At 37.0% G+C, this 12,720-nt stretch overlaps 1 protein-coding gene across 1 annotated transcript in view; it reads right to left on the bottom strand.

Moving 5' to 3' along the window:
* The window catches only part of AK5 (adenylate kinase 5), an 83,275-nt gene that overhangs the window by 26,947 nt on the left and 43,608 nt on the right, over positions 1–12,720 (bottom strand). The window contains exon 8 of the mRNA XM_040073180.2: positions 10,171–10,247. Coding sequence (XP_039929114.1) covers positions 10,171–10,247 — 77 coding nt within the window. The remainder of the gene's footprint in view (positions 1–10,170; positions 10,248–12,720) is intronic.

Here is a 12,720-nt window from a genome sequence, read left to right as displayed (position 1 = left end):
TTTAGAGTTGGAAAATGCCGGCTTTTGACTGCCATTTTACTTGTCACTTATGTTGTAATAGGTAAATATCTGACTGGTAATAGATACTTCATTGAGTAGTAGATACTGCAATGAGTTTTCACTTGCTGTCATTGCTAGTTGTAAGTCCACAGAATCATAGAATGATTTGGGTTGGAAGATCATCTAGTTCCAACCCACCTAATTTCTGTAATAACAGTAAGTCTGAGACAGTAAGTCTCAGCAAACAGTAATGGAATGATACAGAATTCTTCAGAAGTTTCAATTTTGCTGCTAATGAATCAGTACTCTTAGGGTATATCAATAAAATAGATTTATTTTTTTTATCTAATGAAGGGACATTTTTTCATTAGGACTTAGTGACAGCTGTTGTGAATGTCAGTCACCTGATGAAATGAGAAAGCTTCCCTGTTGCCCATTATTAACCTCTGCTCCAGTTCTTGTATGTTTTAGTTGGTTTTTTTTTGTTTGTTTTATGTGGAAAAGAAAAGGGTTCTCCCTTACCACCTTGTTGTTGTTTGAATGCTTCTAGAAAATAGTGGTGAAAAGTGCCTGATGCATTTTATTCAGATTTCTAACAGATATAACAGGAGTTTCTCCTCCAAATTTACCAAAGAAGATAAATAATTACAGATAAAGGAGAAAAGAGGCAGTAGAATAAGACTGAATTTAAAATACAGTATGATTGCTGTTTAAAATTATGTTCAATTTTCAATTTTGAATTTGAGAATCTAAATGTTCCAAGGAATGTTTCAGACACATTTTTTTTTTAACAAATAAAAATTACAAGTTTCTTTGCTGGTTTTATGCAAGGGCAGTGCTCCCTGAGAATGGATTTTATGAGCCATACTATTAAATTTGATTTATACTTCAAATCAATTTTTAGCCTGAGCTGCTTTCTGCAAGCTGAGTGTTAAAGTATGCCCCTGGAAAGCAGAGGTGGCTGTGCTCTGACCTCCTCTGCTCCAGAACTAATAAATAAGGCAAGACACAGTAGGAATACCTTCACACTTCAAGGCTTTTTTTTCCCACCAAAAGACAAATTTTCTTATATACTTCATACTGCTCAGCAGAGTGGAGTTACTTGTGTCAAAAGGAACTACTAGAAATTAAGATGAGGGTACAGTGCTAATGCTTCTCGAGGTGATTTTTGTTTGTTCAGAATGCATACAACTGTAAAAACATCAGTGTTCATAAAAGCATCTACAAAATTCTGACAGATGAGATCACTGTGATTCCCATTTAATTCTGGGTTTCTAGCAAAGACAAAACTCTGTGCCATTGTCTCTTGTGAGGACAGGCTGAGGGAGCTGGGCATGTTCAGCCTTGAGAAGGGAAGGCTGAGAATGTGTGTCAGTGTCTGAAGGGAGGTGTCAGAGGATGGACCAGCCTCTGCTCCCTGGTGCTGAACAGTGGTTCACGAGGCAACAGGCAGAAAATGATGCACAGAAGTTCCACCTAAATAGGAGAAGAACTTGACTGTGCAGGTGACAAAGCGCTGGCACGGATTGCCCATGAGGTTTTGGAGTCTCCCTCACTGGAGATATTCAACAGCCATCGGATCCAACCCTGTGCCATGGGCTGTGGGATGAGCCTTCTTGAGCAGGGAGGTTGGACCAGGTGACCCACTGCAGCCCCTCTTCCCACCTTCCCCATTCTGTGTTCCGTGATTATTCTTTTAAAACAAAACTTATTATCAGTTCTAAAAATAATAATTTTTAAAAGCGATACCTATTAGTTAGAGATTAATCAATTTTTAACACTTGCAAGCCAAGATCAAATTGTCTAGCTTTTAAATTTGTTCGGGTTTTTTTGTTTTTTTTTAATTCAGATTTTGCATTTATGTTCTTCAAGAACATTAAGAAGAATATCTGCAGGTAGTTTAGAGGGGAAAAAGCCACAATCTGTGTGCTTTAGTTTTGGGGGAGGCTTGTTTTTTGTTAACTTCTGTACGTATTTATAATGACAAAAATACATATGATTACTAAACATGGAAATGAAAGCAAAATCTATTTAGTTTCATTTTGATTTCCAGACACTGGAAAAAAATTTCAAAGAAATTACCTCTTAAGGGCAACAAGGTATGTAACCAGAACACCCCTCCCAGGAGACCAGCAGCAGTTTGCATCATCACAGCACTGTAAGAGTTCTGGTAAACCAAACACCTCATTTGCAATTTTAATATTAATTTGATATAAAAGTTGGACTAGAGTAACTTGAACTTAGTATGTAACTTGAAGAAGAACTACAGCTTGATTTTTAAATATATTCATATTTTAAAGACATTAGAGACATTCAATAACTATATTATCTATGCATATTTTCTATCTATCACCGACTCTCAAATAGTTCTATCACAAATAGTATTCAGTTAGTTTTCAGTTAGGTCTGTATTTACAGAAAACACCCAGTGCCTACAAAATTCTTTCTGGAAGTTATCACTGATTTTACTTTAGTGGTGTGGGTTTTTTTTCGTTTTTTTTTTCTGTAAATCACCATCACTCCTTAAATTATTCTTTCTATGTGGACTATTTATGCTGTTTGGCACAAATTCTTTCAGGGACTTCTTTTGAGAAGTGCAGCAGGAGACCTCCCTGTGTACTTGAGCTGCAAACTTGGTGCTGCTCAGCTCCTTTTTTAGACAGCTGACGACGATCCTAATGAATGTATCGCTCACATCAGACACCTCAGCACTATATGCAGAACCTGTCTGCCCTGAGAGCTGCCTTCTGAGAGCTGAAATTCAGTGGTTGGGCTTCTTTGTTGCTAATGGTTTGGTTTGGGTTCTTTTGTATGTATGTGCATTTTGTGGGTATTTTGGGTTTTTTAAACTTTAGATAAGAAAGGCTTTTCTGCAGGTCCGTCTCAACTCATTTTTGGAAAAGAAAATATCTTGGCATGGAGAAGGACAAAAATAGAGTGTTGCAAAACCCCCCCAAACCCAGCGTGTGACCTCAGATCCTATGATTTGCTGCTATTCAGATAAAAATTGACAGTTGTACTTAAATTTTGCCTCTCAAAGACCTTCTCTGCTTAACATTTGACAAGCATATTCAAGGTTTACTAAAACATCTATTTATCTATTATTAGGTCATTTGATAACTTTCTGCAGTATTTATAAAGGACTTCAGTGTTAAGAAGGAATCGAACTATCTGAAGAAACAGTCCACTGATTTGAGATGCACTGCTGTGCAAGAGTTCTAAAACTAGGCCACTTTTCATTCTTTATGACTGATATTTAAGCCCAAAATGACTAACATCGACTGCACAATCCTGGGATACATAAGGAGTAAAAAAACCAAAAAAATCCCAAAACAACAACAACAACAACAAAACCAAACAGGAAACATATGGCTTTCTGAAAATACATAGGGGATTTTTTTCTGTTTTCCAGTGTACCCAGAGAAGCAATTCTTCTGCTTCAATATAATGCAAATAAGTGATTTTAAGAGCAGTTTGTATCCCATAGAGTATAACAGCATCTTTGCAATCACTGCAGTTTCATATGCATATGTAAAAATATATAGGATGTACTTTGACAGTGATTAGGAAATATAAAAGAAATAAAAAGGCACTTCCTTCTGCAGCGTTTTAAAATACAGGAATTATTACTACCAATGTTTTCAAGAAAGGGTTTTGGTAGCTGTCTTTAGTGATGCTGGGCTATGTGAACAGACCCAATCCACAGCCCTGAGTAAGGCCTCTAAATCTAGGAGGCAGAGTGGGTTTAAAATACACCTTTGCATTTCTTTTTCAGTTTTTGGTAGAATAGGAAAAGTTCTACTGTGGATCCTATTTGCATGAACTGTGTGGGATACCTGATATTCCCCAAGAATTACATAAGTTCTCTGGACTGTAAGGGTAGAACTCATAAATTTAGCTGTGAAGGTTTTTTTGTTCATGAAGGCATAAGGCCTCAGTTTGCCAGTGGAGGGGCAAGCTGGTGTGAGGAAAGCACGTACAGTATCCTACTGTCTACAGAAATTACGATGAGATACTGCAAATTGCAATGCTTTTACTACAGACACTTCCACAAGCCACGGAGAAGGACTTCATAATTTACTGCAGAATTATTCAGTGAGGCATAAATGTAGCGCCTCTTGAAGAATAATGTTGTCAGTGCTGTTTAAATCTCCAGTAACTCACTTGGGCTCACCATATTTTCCACTGAATCCTTATGCCCTGTACTGCCCACCAGAGCTACAGGCAGCAACTTTGGGTTCAAAATTAGGAAAGAATTGGAATGCAAAGACTTCAACTAACCTTGACAGTGTAGTCTCCCCTGATATATGTATCATCAGAAAGCAAGTTCAAATAACATCTGTGAAAGGAGAAGCAAACAACTGCTTCTGGCATTTCAAAGGAAAACGTGTAGGTTGACTCTTGGGTTATTTTTTTGCCCGTTTTGCCATGGTTTGCATGGGGGAAAATAAAGCAGGAGACTTTCTCATACATGCCTTTATTACAGTGTACAATGGTGATTTTGAAAGAGAAAAAAAATTCTTTGCGCTTACAAAATTATTTCGAAGCACCAAAATACACACGGTTTGAGCTTATTCAGGAAACATTTTGTAAGGCAAACTGTAGTACTTTGTTTCTAGAACTGTTTTTTTTTTTTAAGCATTTAATAGGATAGTTTCCATGGTGACGTGAACTGAACAGATTGTTCACTGACTTCAGTACATTTCTATTAAACATCTTTTCTCTGTAGTTAGGCCTGCTTTTCCAGGCCTTTCATGTCTTTGGATGCTTATTCATTTTGCCTTTTTGCAGATATCCTTAAACTAGATTGGACTCCATCTTTAACAAAAACAACTGTTGAGAGAACAGTTTCACAACCATTCTCTGAGTGTCCTCCCATCTTCTTTTCTATCCCATATTCCTGTTTTAATCAGTTTCCCGGTATAAACAGCATCTGTAATTCAAATTGATACTGCTGTCTATCAGTAAAAGAGAAATGGACACTGTAGAAATGTTCAGTATTAAAAGCCCAAGCGGCTTCTGGCTACTTTTGGTCATTTTACTAAGACCTGTAATGTTTAATGCTGCACAGCACATATGAATAAAACTGCTGTTACACCAGAAGTTCCATATGTTCTCAAGTAAAAAGAAAGCACATGATTGATAAATGACATTATAATTTGACTCCTTGAAGAATTTAAGTAATGTTTACCTAATTTTTAAAGGTACCTTTAGAAGTCTGAATGAAAATTTCTCCTGCTAATGGAGGCGTGCATTTTGCTCTCCGTAGTATTGTAATGCTAACCCCAAAGCATTGTGTCCAAAGGGTTAAATAAATTACTTGGACTGAATCTTCAGAGTAGGGAAAAGAGAGTCAAAACAAAATTATAGGAAACATAGTAAATGGAGAAAAATGGTCTTTGGTTTAATCCACAGAGCTTTAGTTAAATGAGGCTTTCATTTTGCTCTTGCCCATCAGTTTTATTAATATTTGTGTTCTGCCTTTGCATTGAAAAGCCTCTCAGGAACTTTTCATTATGTCTCTTGAATATTTAAGTTTCAAGCTATGCTAATGAGTCAGGCTGGAAATATTGTTATAGTCTTGGTAGCAATGGAGTCTGTTTTGCATCAGTTCACTAAAAGCTTTCCTGCTGCTCTCCTAAAGCCTGGATTCCTCTGTGCTTTGGACAGGAGACTACACCAAGCTGTAAAGCGAATTTTAACTACATGGCAAAAACTTTTAATCAGGAGCCCATTTCCTCTTGTTAGAATGAGTGTCTTTCAGGGCTTTTTTCCTCCACTTGATTTTAGTTTTGCTTTTGAATTTTTCAGGTTCACATTTCTAATTATAAAACATTCTGCACTTGCAGCAAAGATTGGGTTATTCAGTTTTTTTTTTTTTTTTATATTGAGTTGATTGCTTGTCACTGCTGAACAGAAAACCTTTTGTTTTTTCTTTTTTTTTTTCCCATCTACCTTTCCTAGGTCTTTGATACATTGTGGGGGGGGGGGTACAGGGCAAAAAAACCCACACACTCTCTTCTTTGCACACATCTAATTGCATCAGTAAATGCAGTATGGCACTGCAAGGGCATGGAAATCTCTCAATTATGAACTTGTAACCCTCAAAGGCACAAAAATGCTTTCCATATTTTGTAGATGTAAGGGTGGTGAGGCACTGGAACAGGTTGTCCAAAGAAATTGTGGATGTCTCATCTCTGGAAGCATTCAAGGCCAGGTTGAATCAGTCTCTGAGCAACCTGGTCCAGTGGAAGGTGTTCCTGCACATGGCAGGAAGTTGGAACTAAATGATCTTTAATGTCACTTCCAACCCAAACCATTCTATGAAATCTGTAACCTCTTGTTCCAAATATTAGAAGAAACTAAATATGTTTTTGACAATATATAGAGTATAAATGTGAGCATTTGAAACCTTTATTACACTCAAGAGCATTCCAGCAGCAAAGAACAATCCTTATTAAACCAGACACTAGTCATGACAGCAAGTTCTGCAAATTGAGAATACTCTTTTAAGCTGTGGCAGTCAAAAATGCCTGGCCCAAAATATATTCCTGAAGTCTTAATATGGGTTAAAATATCTGAAACAAATCATGTTGCTTTGCTTTTATGTTATCCAATTAAGTAATGAGTAGTGTAATCATTTTTCCAGGAAAAGAGATAGAAATTGCTAAGACATGAAACCTTGGCTGGTTCTTCCACAAGGTGTTCTCAATGAGAGGTACTATCTGCTTCATGTATTTATTTATTTCTGTTTTCCAGAAGAACATATTTCTAAGTAATTCCAAAAACTTATTCCTTTTTTAATACAGGATCTCACAGATCTGAGACAAAACCAGAAAAACAGTTATTAATGATTTGGAGAAAAGACTGTGAGGGGTTTTGGGGCTTTTTTTTGTGGTTATTTTTGCTTTTTTGTTTGTTTGTTTGTTATTAAAGGGTATTTCCCTCTTGCTTTAGGGTCTTAGTGATTACAGGTGTTCTAGTTCTTGAAGTATTCAGGCATAGCCAGTAGAAAACAAACAACTTACTTTTAATTTAGTCACATGAATTTAATCAACAATCATTTATAAAATGTATAATTCAAGGCTCAAACTTTCTCTGAGTTGTTTTTAACTCAATTTCCCCTGCATACTCTTCCAGAAAAGCCAGATCTTAATTTGCACTAGTATTGCTTTGCACTGTTTCATCAAGAGGCATCAGGTGTTTCTGGAAGCACTTGGCACTCCTCTACATCGGCAGTTGGAACCACACCACTCGATCTCCTTGCTCTGCCTACCAGTAAGAGACATTATTCTGGAAAAAGTCATGTACATCTGAAGAACTCAGATGGGGTTTTTTGACTTGGTTTACACTGGAGATTTTCCTGGCTAATTACAAGAATGAGAAAATACAAAAGTATCTGTATAGTCCTTTTCAGCTGCACCAAGAAACCCATTGCCAGCTGTGGCTTTGTCTTCTGTGCGACCCTCAGCACCTCTTGTTCAGTGACTACCAAGCTGCTCCCCTAAAATTCAGCCATTTTTAGCAGCTCATCTGTGTAAGGTTGCTTGGAAACCAGCCTTCCTATCCCCCACGTCCTCATGACAGATTTCCTATGCAATAACATCACTGCATGACACATTTGTATCCAGACACACATTCTTTTTCCACATGAGATTCTCTGAGTAAAGGTTGTTGATGCTTCACACAATTCGTAAACAGCATGTGGTAAATCACTGGAGTATTAAATCACTGCCACAGTCAAAATGAGCTCAAGTTTTGAATGTGAGCAGTTCCTCACTCCTGAATTTAGTTATTGATCTTTCCTTCCTGAGAGTAATTTCTCATTTTGTTTTTTCAGACCAGGCAGCTAGGTGGTATTATGACTTTATGGTAATCTCCACTCCCTTTTTTGCTTCTATTTATAATACTTGCTTCCATAATTTCAAATGGGTTGCAATGGCTTTCACCTTTATATTTTCTTTATATTTGTACAAGGTGTATCATATAAACTATTTATGCATTTACTTATTAGTAATATAAATATTTATATTTTTAAAAAATTTTGTAAAAAGTATCAAGATATCAACTTGCAGTTGAAGTGAGTTGGTGTCAGCCACTTCATATTTGTATAACTGTCTTTGACTGATGGGGTTTTAGCACTGTTTTAGCTTCATTTCTCCTTCTTTGTTTGTTAACAGTTTTGCACTCTTGCCAGAACGGCGATGTGTTAATTTAAGCAAAATAATGAGAAAAGCTAACTGCCACATCTGGCAGCAGCAGGAATATTTGCCGTTGACAAGGACAGAAAGGTCCATCATAATCTTTGTGTTCAATCTCGTGTGGGAATCACATGCATTCAAAACTGTAGTGTTTTTATGGGCAGTGTAATGTATCATCAATGAACTATATAGTTTGCAATTATTATGGTATCAGTATAATTTTCATATTTCTGTTAATTTATTTTGTAAAATTTGTGGTTATTTTGTAAACATTATGAACCAAGAGTATAATTTCTTTAGTGTATGTATTCCTCCACATATTTTAAATGTCATTAAAATGCAAAATTTAACATCAAAATAGCCAAACATAATATAAATGTAGATTCTGCCTTATAGGCCTAAACCCCTAAATAATAAAGTAGAGTACAGACAAAGATAATGGGAAATTTAGAACTTTCCAGAGCAGAGAATGTTTTAAGAAGGGTTTATGAAAGAATGAGATTTAAAAGGGGATATGGAGACAGAGACAAGCTGCCTCCTTGAAAACAGCCAAGCTGAAATAACTGAGCCAAAAAGAACAGCAAAGGAGTCTAAAAATGAAAATAAATGAATGGAGCTAGAACATACAACGTGTTGCAGGTGAGGATAAAGTGTTGCATTGAATACTGTGAAAGAAAACCAATGAATAATGAACCAATCACAATAAAAATTCAGTTTTGTTGGCCCTCATTTTGTCACTAGCTTTAAAATGTCACAAGAGATCTCTTTTGCAAGTAATGAGAAAAGAGGTGAGAACATTTGCAACTGCATTTTGTTGAATGACAACAGAAGCACAAATTAACTTTCTGTGCCAAGCTGCTTACAAATCTAGAGAGATGTTTGTGGTATTCATGAAGAAAATACAAGCAGAATCATGCAAAAGTGGAAGACAGGAAGCAAAACATAGAAAACCACCACCCTTAAATATAGTGGTGTAATAGACAGATGGCTTTAAATTTTATGTTTTTAAAACATTCTTTTAATGCTTACCCACAGCACAGTCACAAGCACATAACCCTTATCCTTAGTGAAGCATCCAAGCCACAGGAACCTCCCATGTTTCAGTTTGTGCCCATTGCCTCTTGTCCAGTCACTGGGCACCAGAAAATGCCTGGATCCATTTTCTCTCCATCCTCCCTTTAGACTTCTGTACTTTGATGAGATGCCCCTGAGCCTTCTCTTTTCCAGACTGAACACTCAGGTCTCTCAGCCTTTCCTTGTAAGAGAGATGGCCCAGTCCCTTAATTATCTTAGTGGTCCTTTGATGGACTCTTTTGAGTATCTCCATGTGATGTATTGCTAAATCCAGAACTGAACATTAGTCTAGATGTGAATTTACCAGTGTTGATGTGAAAATTATAGGGGAGAGATATATACAACCTTTTTTTCACCCTCTCTCTGGCATTCTTCCTATATACTAGGAAAGCTCTAATCAAAATTTAGTTTTTAGATGTGGATCGAACAGGATCAGTAGAAAGGCTGGTTTCAACATACGGTAAGGCTTTGTTGTTTTTTATTCTTAAAAACATTTTTTCATAGGGAGAATGTCTGATTCGGCCGTAGATATATTTCACAATTTTTATCATTTCATACTGCTAATTTGCAAAGTTTTACTTCTTAAACATACAGCAGACTTACAGTGGATTTTAGCAATTCTATTTGTCACATTTGCCTACATTTTTAAATTTATGGAGGAAACTCAGCAATGCACAGTAATTGAAGATACAGGCTCTTATTACTACAATAATATTAATTCTTTTTTCTACCCAGAAAGAAACATCTGTGTATCATGAGTTTACTTATATTGCACTTAAGAATCCATTTACCCTACCCTTAAAGTTCTATCACCTTGTTCAGACAAATTTTATAGCACAGTGTGTACATAAACTAGAAAACTGTCTAGAGAGAAGCCATATATACAGAAAATTACCTGGTCTTCAAAGTCAAAGTCTGTATAAATAGCATCTCCAGAATCCATAATCAGACTGCAATCAAGTTCATTTGGCCCTAAAATAGGAAAAAAAAATTAGAATTCAGTAATGGATAGAAAATTTTCACTTTATGTGAAAATGGAATGCTATAGTATTTTCAATTGTCTGTATCTGTGCAAAAACCATGATCCAAGGAACTATTCAGGTTTGCTAGAGTGCCCAGGTGAATGGTATTTCATTAGTAAAGCCTTCAAAGCATCCATAAAAGCCACTGCAAATCTTAATACGGAAGGGCTGTGCTAAATGGTGAATTGTTTTAGCTAGATTGCATATTTATTGGGCTGGGTGCTCTGCGTGCCATGACTTGCAATTGTAAAATTGCCACGCTCAAGGGAAAATACAAACCAGTTTAAGAAAGAGAAAGGAAATACTAATTTCTGATTAGCAGATAGGGATTTTTGAGTGGTATTGATAGGGGCCCAAAGCAGCACGTTTCCAGCAGCATTTCTATCCTATCCTACCCCTTCCCAAGGAGACTGTGTGGCTCTGCCCCTTCTCCTTGTCATCTTCCTGTGGCAGGACCAGGAAGAATGCAGTCTCTTGTACTGACAAAATTCAATTGTTGAGAAGCCTTGACCTGGCTGAGCTTTACAGTTCAGCATCAGTTGAACTGCTGGAGGTGCAGGACAACACAAATTGAGCTCGATATTTCAAGAAGTCATGTAGGGGGGAGTCATTACTAAACCACAATGGGAGGATAAACCACCAACAATGTTTCTATATAAACACAGGAAGGGTATAACACGGCCGTCATATTCTGGCACTGTCACCCCATTCAGATTATCTCAGTCCTGGGCAATAAAGAAGGGAATGGTCTCCTGGGTCCTCCAGATGGTGCAGCCCTAAACCAAATTCTGCATGTATTGTAAACACATCAAAATGTCAATAGACATGAGATTATAGAAGTCACTTTCACAGCATTAGTAAAATGAGAATAATAAAAATATTGTAAGGATACACAGAAACCTAAAAATTATAGGCAGCTGGCCACAGGTGAGCCCAACCACTCACTTCATGTGGGGAGCAACAGGTAACATGAGGGGAAGTGTAAGCTGTGTTTTGTTTTGTCTCCTCATGTCCTCAGTGAAACAAGATCACTAACAAAGAAAATAACCCCCTCCTTCCTGGGTTACAGGTGTCTCTACCTGGTATGATGTTCCTGCAAGCACTGGCATTGAGGGTACACAGTTTTAAGCCTATTGCTGACCTGGAGTTGTTTTCTCACCATTAGAGTTGTTTGTATGGGTGGCTTGCTGTAACAAGCACTATCAATAACAGATTTTGCAGTTTAATTTGTGCCAGATGCATTTATATATTATCTGGGTTTGTTTGCTTTTGAAGTTTACATAGTTATAATCTATGTAGGTGGTGAAGTAAATATCCCTGACAGAGAGACTAGAGGAGAGGAGCTGGATGTCATGATGACCAAAAACTGTAACAGCACGGTACAAGTGATGATTCCAGGGTGTTCTAGTTTACAATCATTACAACGATTACTGCCAAATTAATCTTCAATTTCACTTTCTGGACTACGTAAGACATACCAGGGAAAGACCTGCATCTACCATCTGATGGTGCTTTTGTTTTGGTTCCTCACTCCCCTGCCACCACCCCAGTGCTCAAGTATAATTTTTCAGATTGCTATAAAAAAATTACAGAAAGGAATTATATTCCTGGTACTGCAGGGTCACATGTACACATGCAGCATGTCCTCTGGCCTGTACACTTTATGGTGTTTTGAAAATACCTTTCTCTAAAAGATATACTCAAGGAAATAGATTTCCAGCTGCTGAGAGAATCTTAATTTTTTGATTTATCTTACACAGCTGATACCTCATTCTTAACACCATGTCATTATCGATAATTTAACTTAACTAAGCCTCAGTTGTCACTGGCACTGGCCTACTCTGACACATCAATCATGTCTAAAGGCACTTGTTGGCACTTTATTAAAGGCACTTGATTAACTGTCACTTAACTACCAAGAGCAGTACATAGTCTTAGCTAGAAACATTAGTATGAAATATGGTGCTGCTAACTTAAATGTAAAGGTCAGGCTCAAAATGAATACTCATGCATAATGTATCTTAAGTGATAAAAGCCATAATGGTTATACAATTTTAATATGGTCAAGCATCTTAAAGCCTTTTTTCCTTTTATTAGAATACCAGTGTCCTTGGAAAAGCATAGGTTCTTCCTAGGGGATATTCAAGAAAAATTGAAAATCAGTCTTTTCTTTCATGGTTTAATGAAAACTAACAAACCCCATAACCATCTATCATTGAACAATGCTCAGACTTCTTTACCCTTCTCAAATTGCCTAAAGACCATCTCATCAGAAATTATTTGAAGCAAATGGCTACTCCCAAGCCAAGATAAAGTAATTAAAGGTCATATCAGAGTACCTGGAATATCCCTGGTGCAGCATGAGTAGTTTGCTATGCTCCAGCTCAGTTTGTTGTTGGAGGGAGCATATTTTGCTAAGGTTG

Source organism: Hirundo rustica, chromosome 9 (genome assembly GCF_015227805.2).
Source record: "Hirundo rustica isolate bHirRus1 chromosome 9, bHirRus1.pri.v3, whole genome shotgun sequence".
Lineage (NCBI taxonomy): Eukaryota > Metazoa > Chordata > Aves > Passeriformes > Hirundinidae > Hirundo > Hirundo rustica.
Note: the sequence above shows the minus strand (reverse complement) of the source record. Positions and strands in the feature narration are given on the sequence as shown.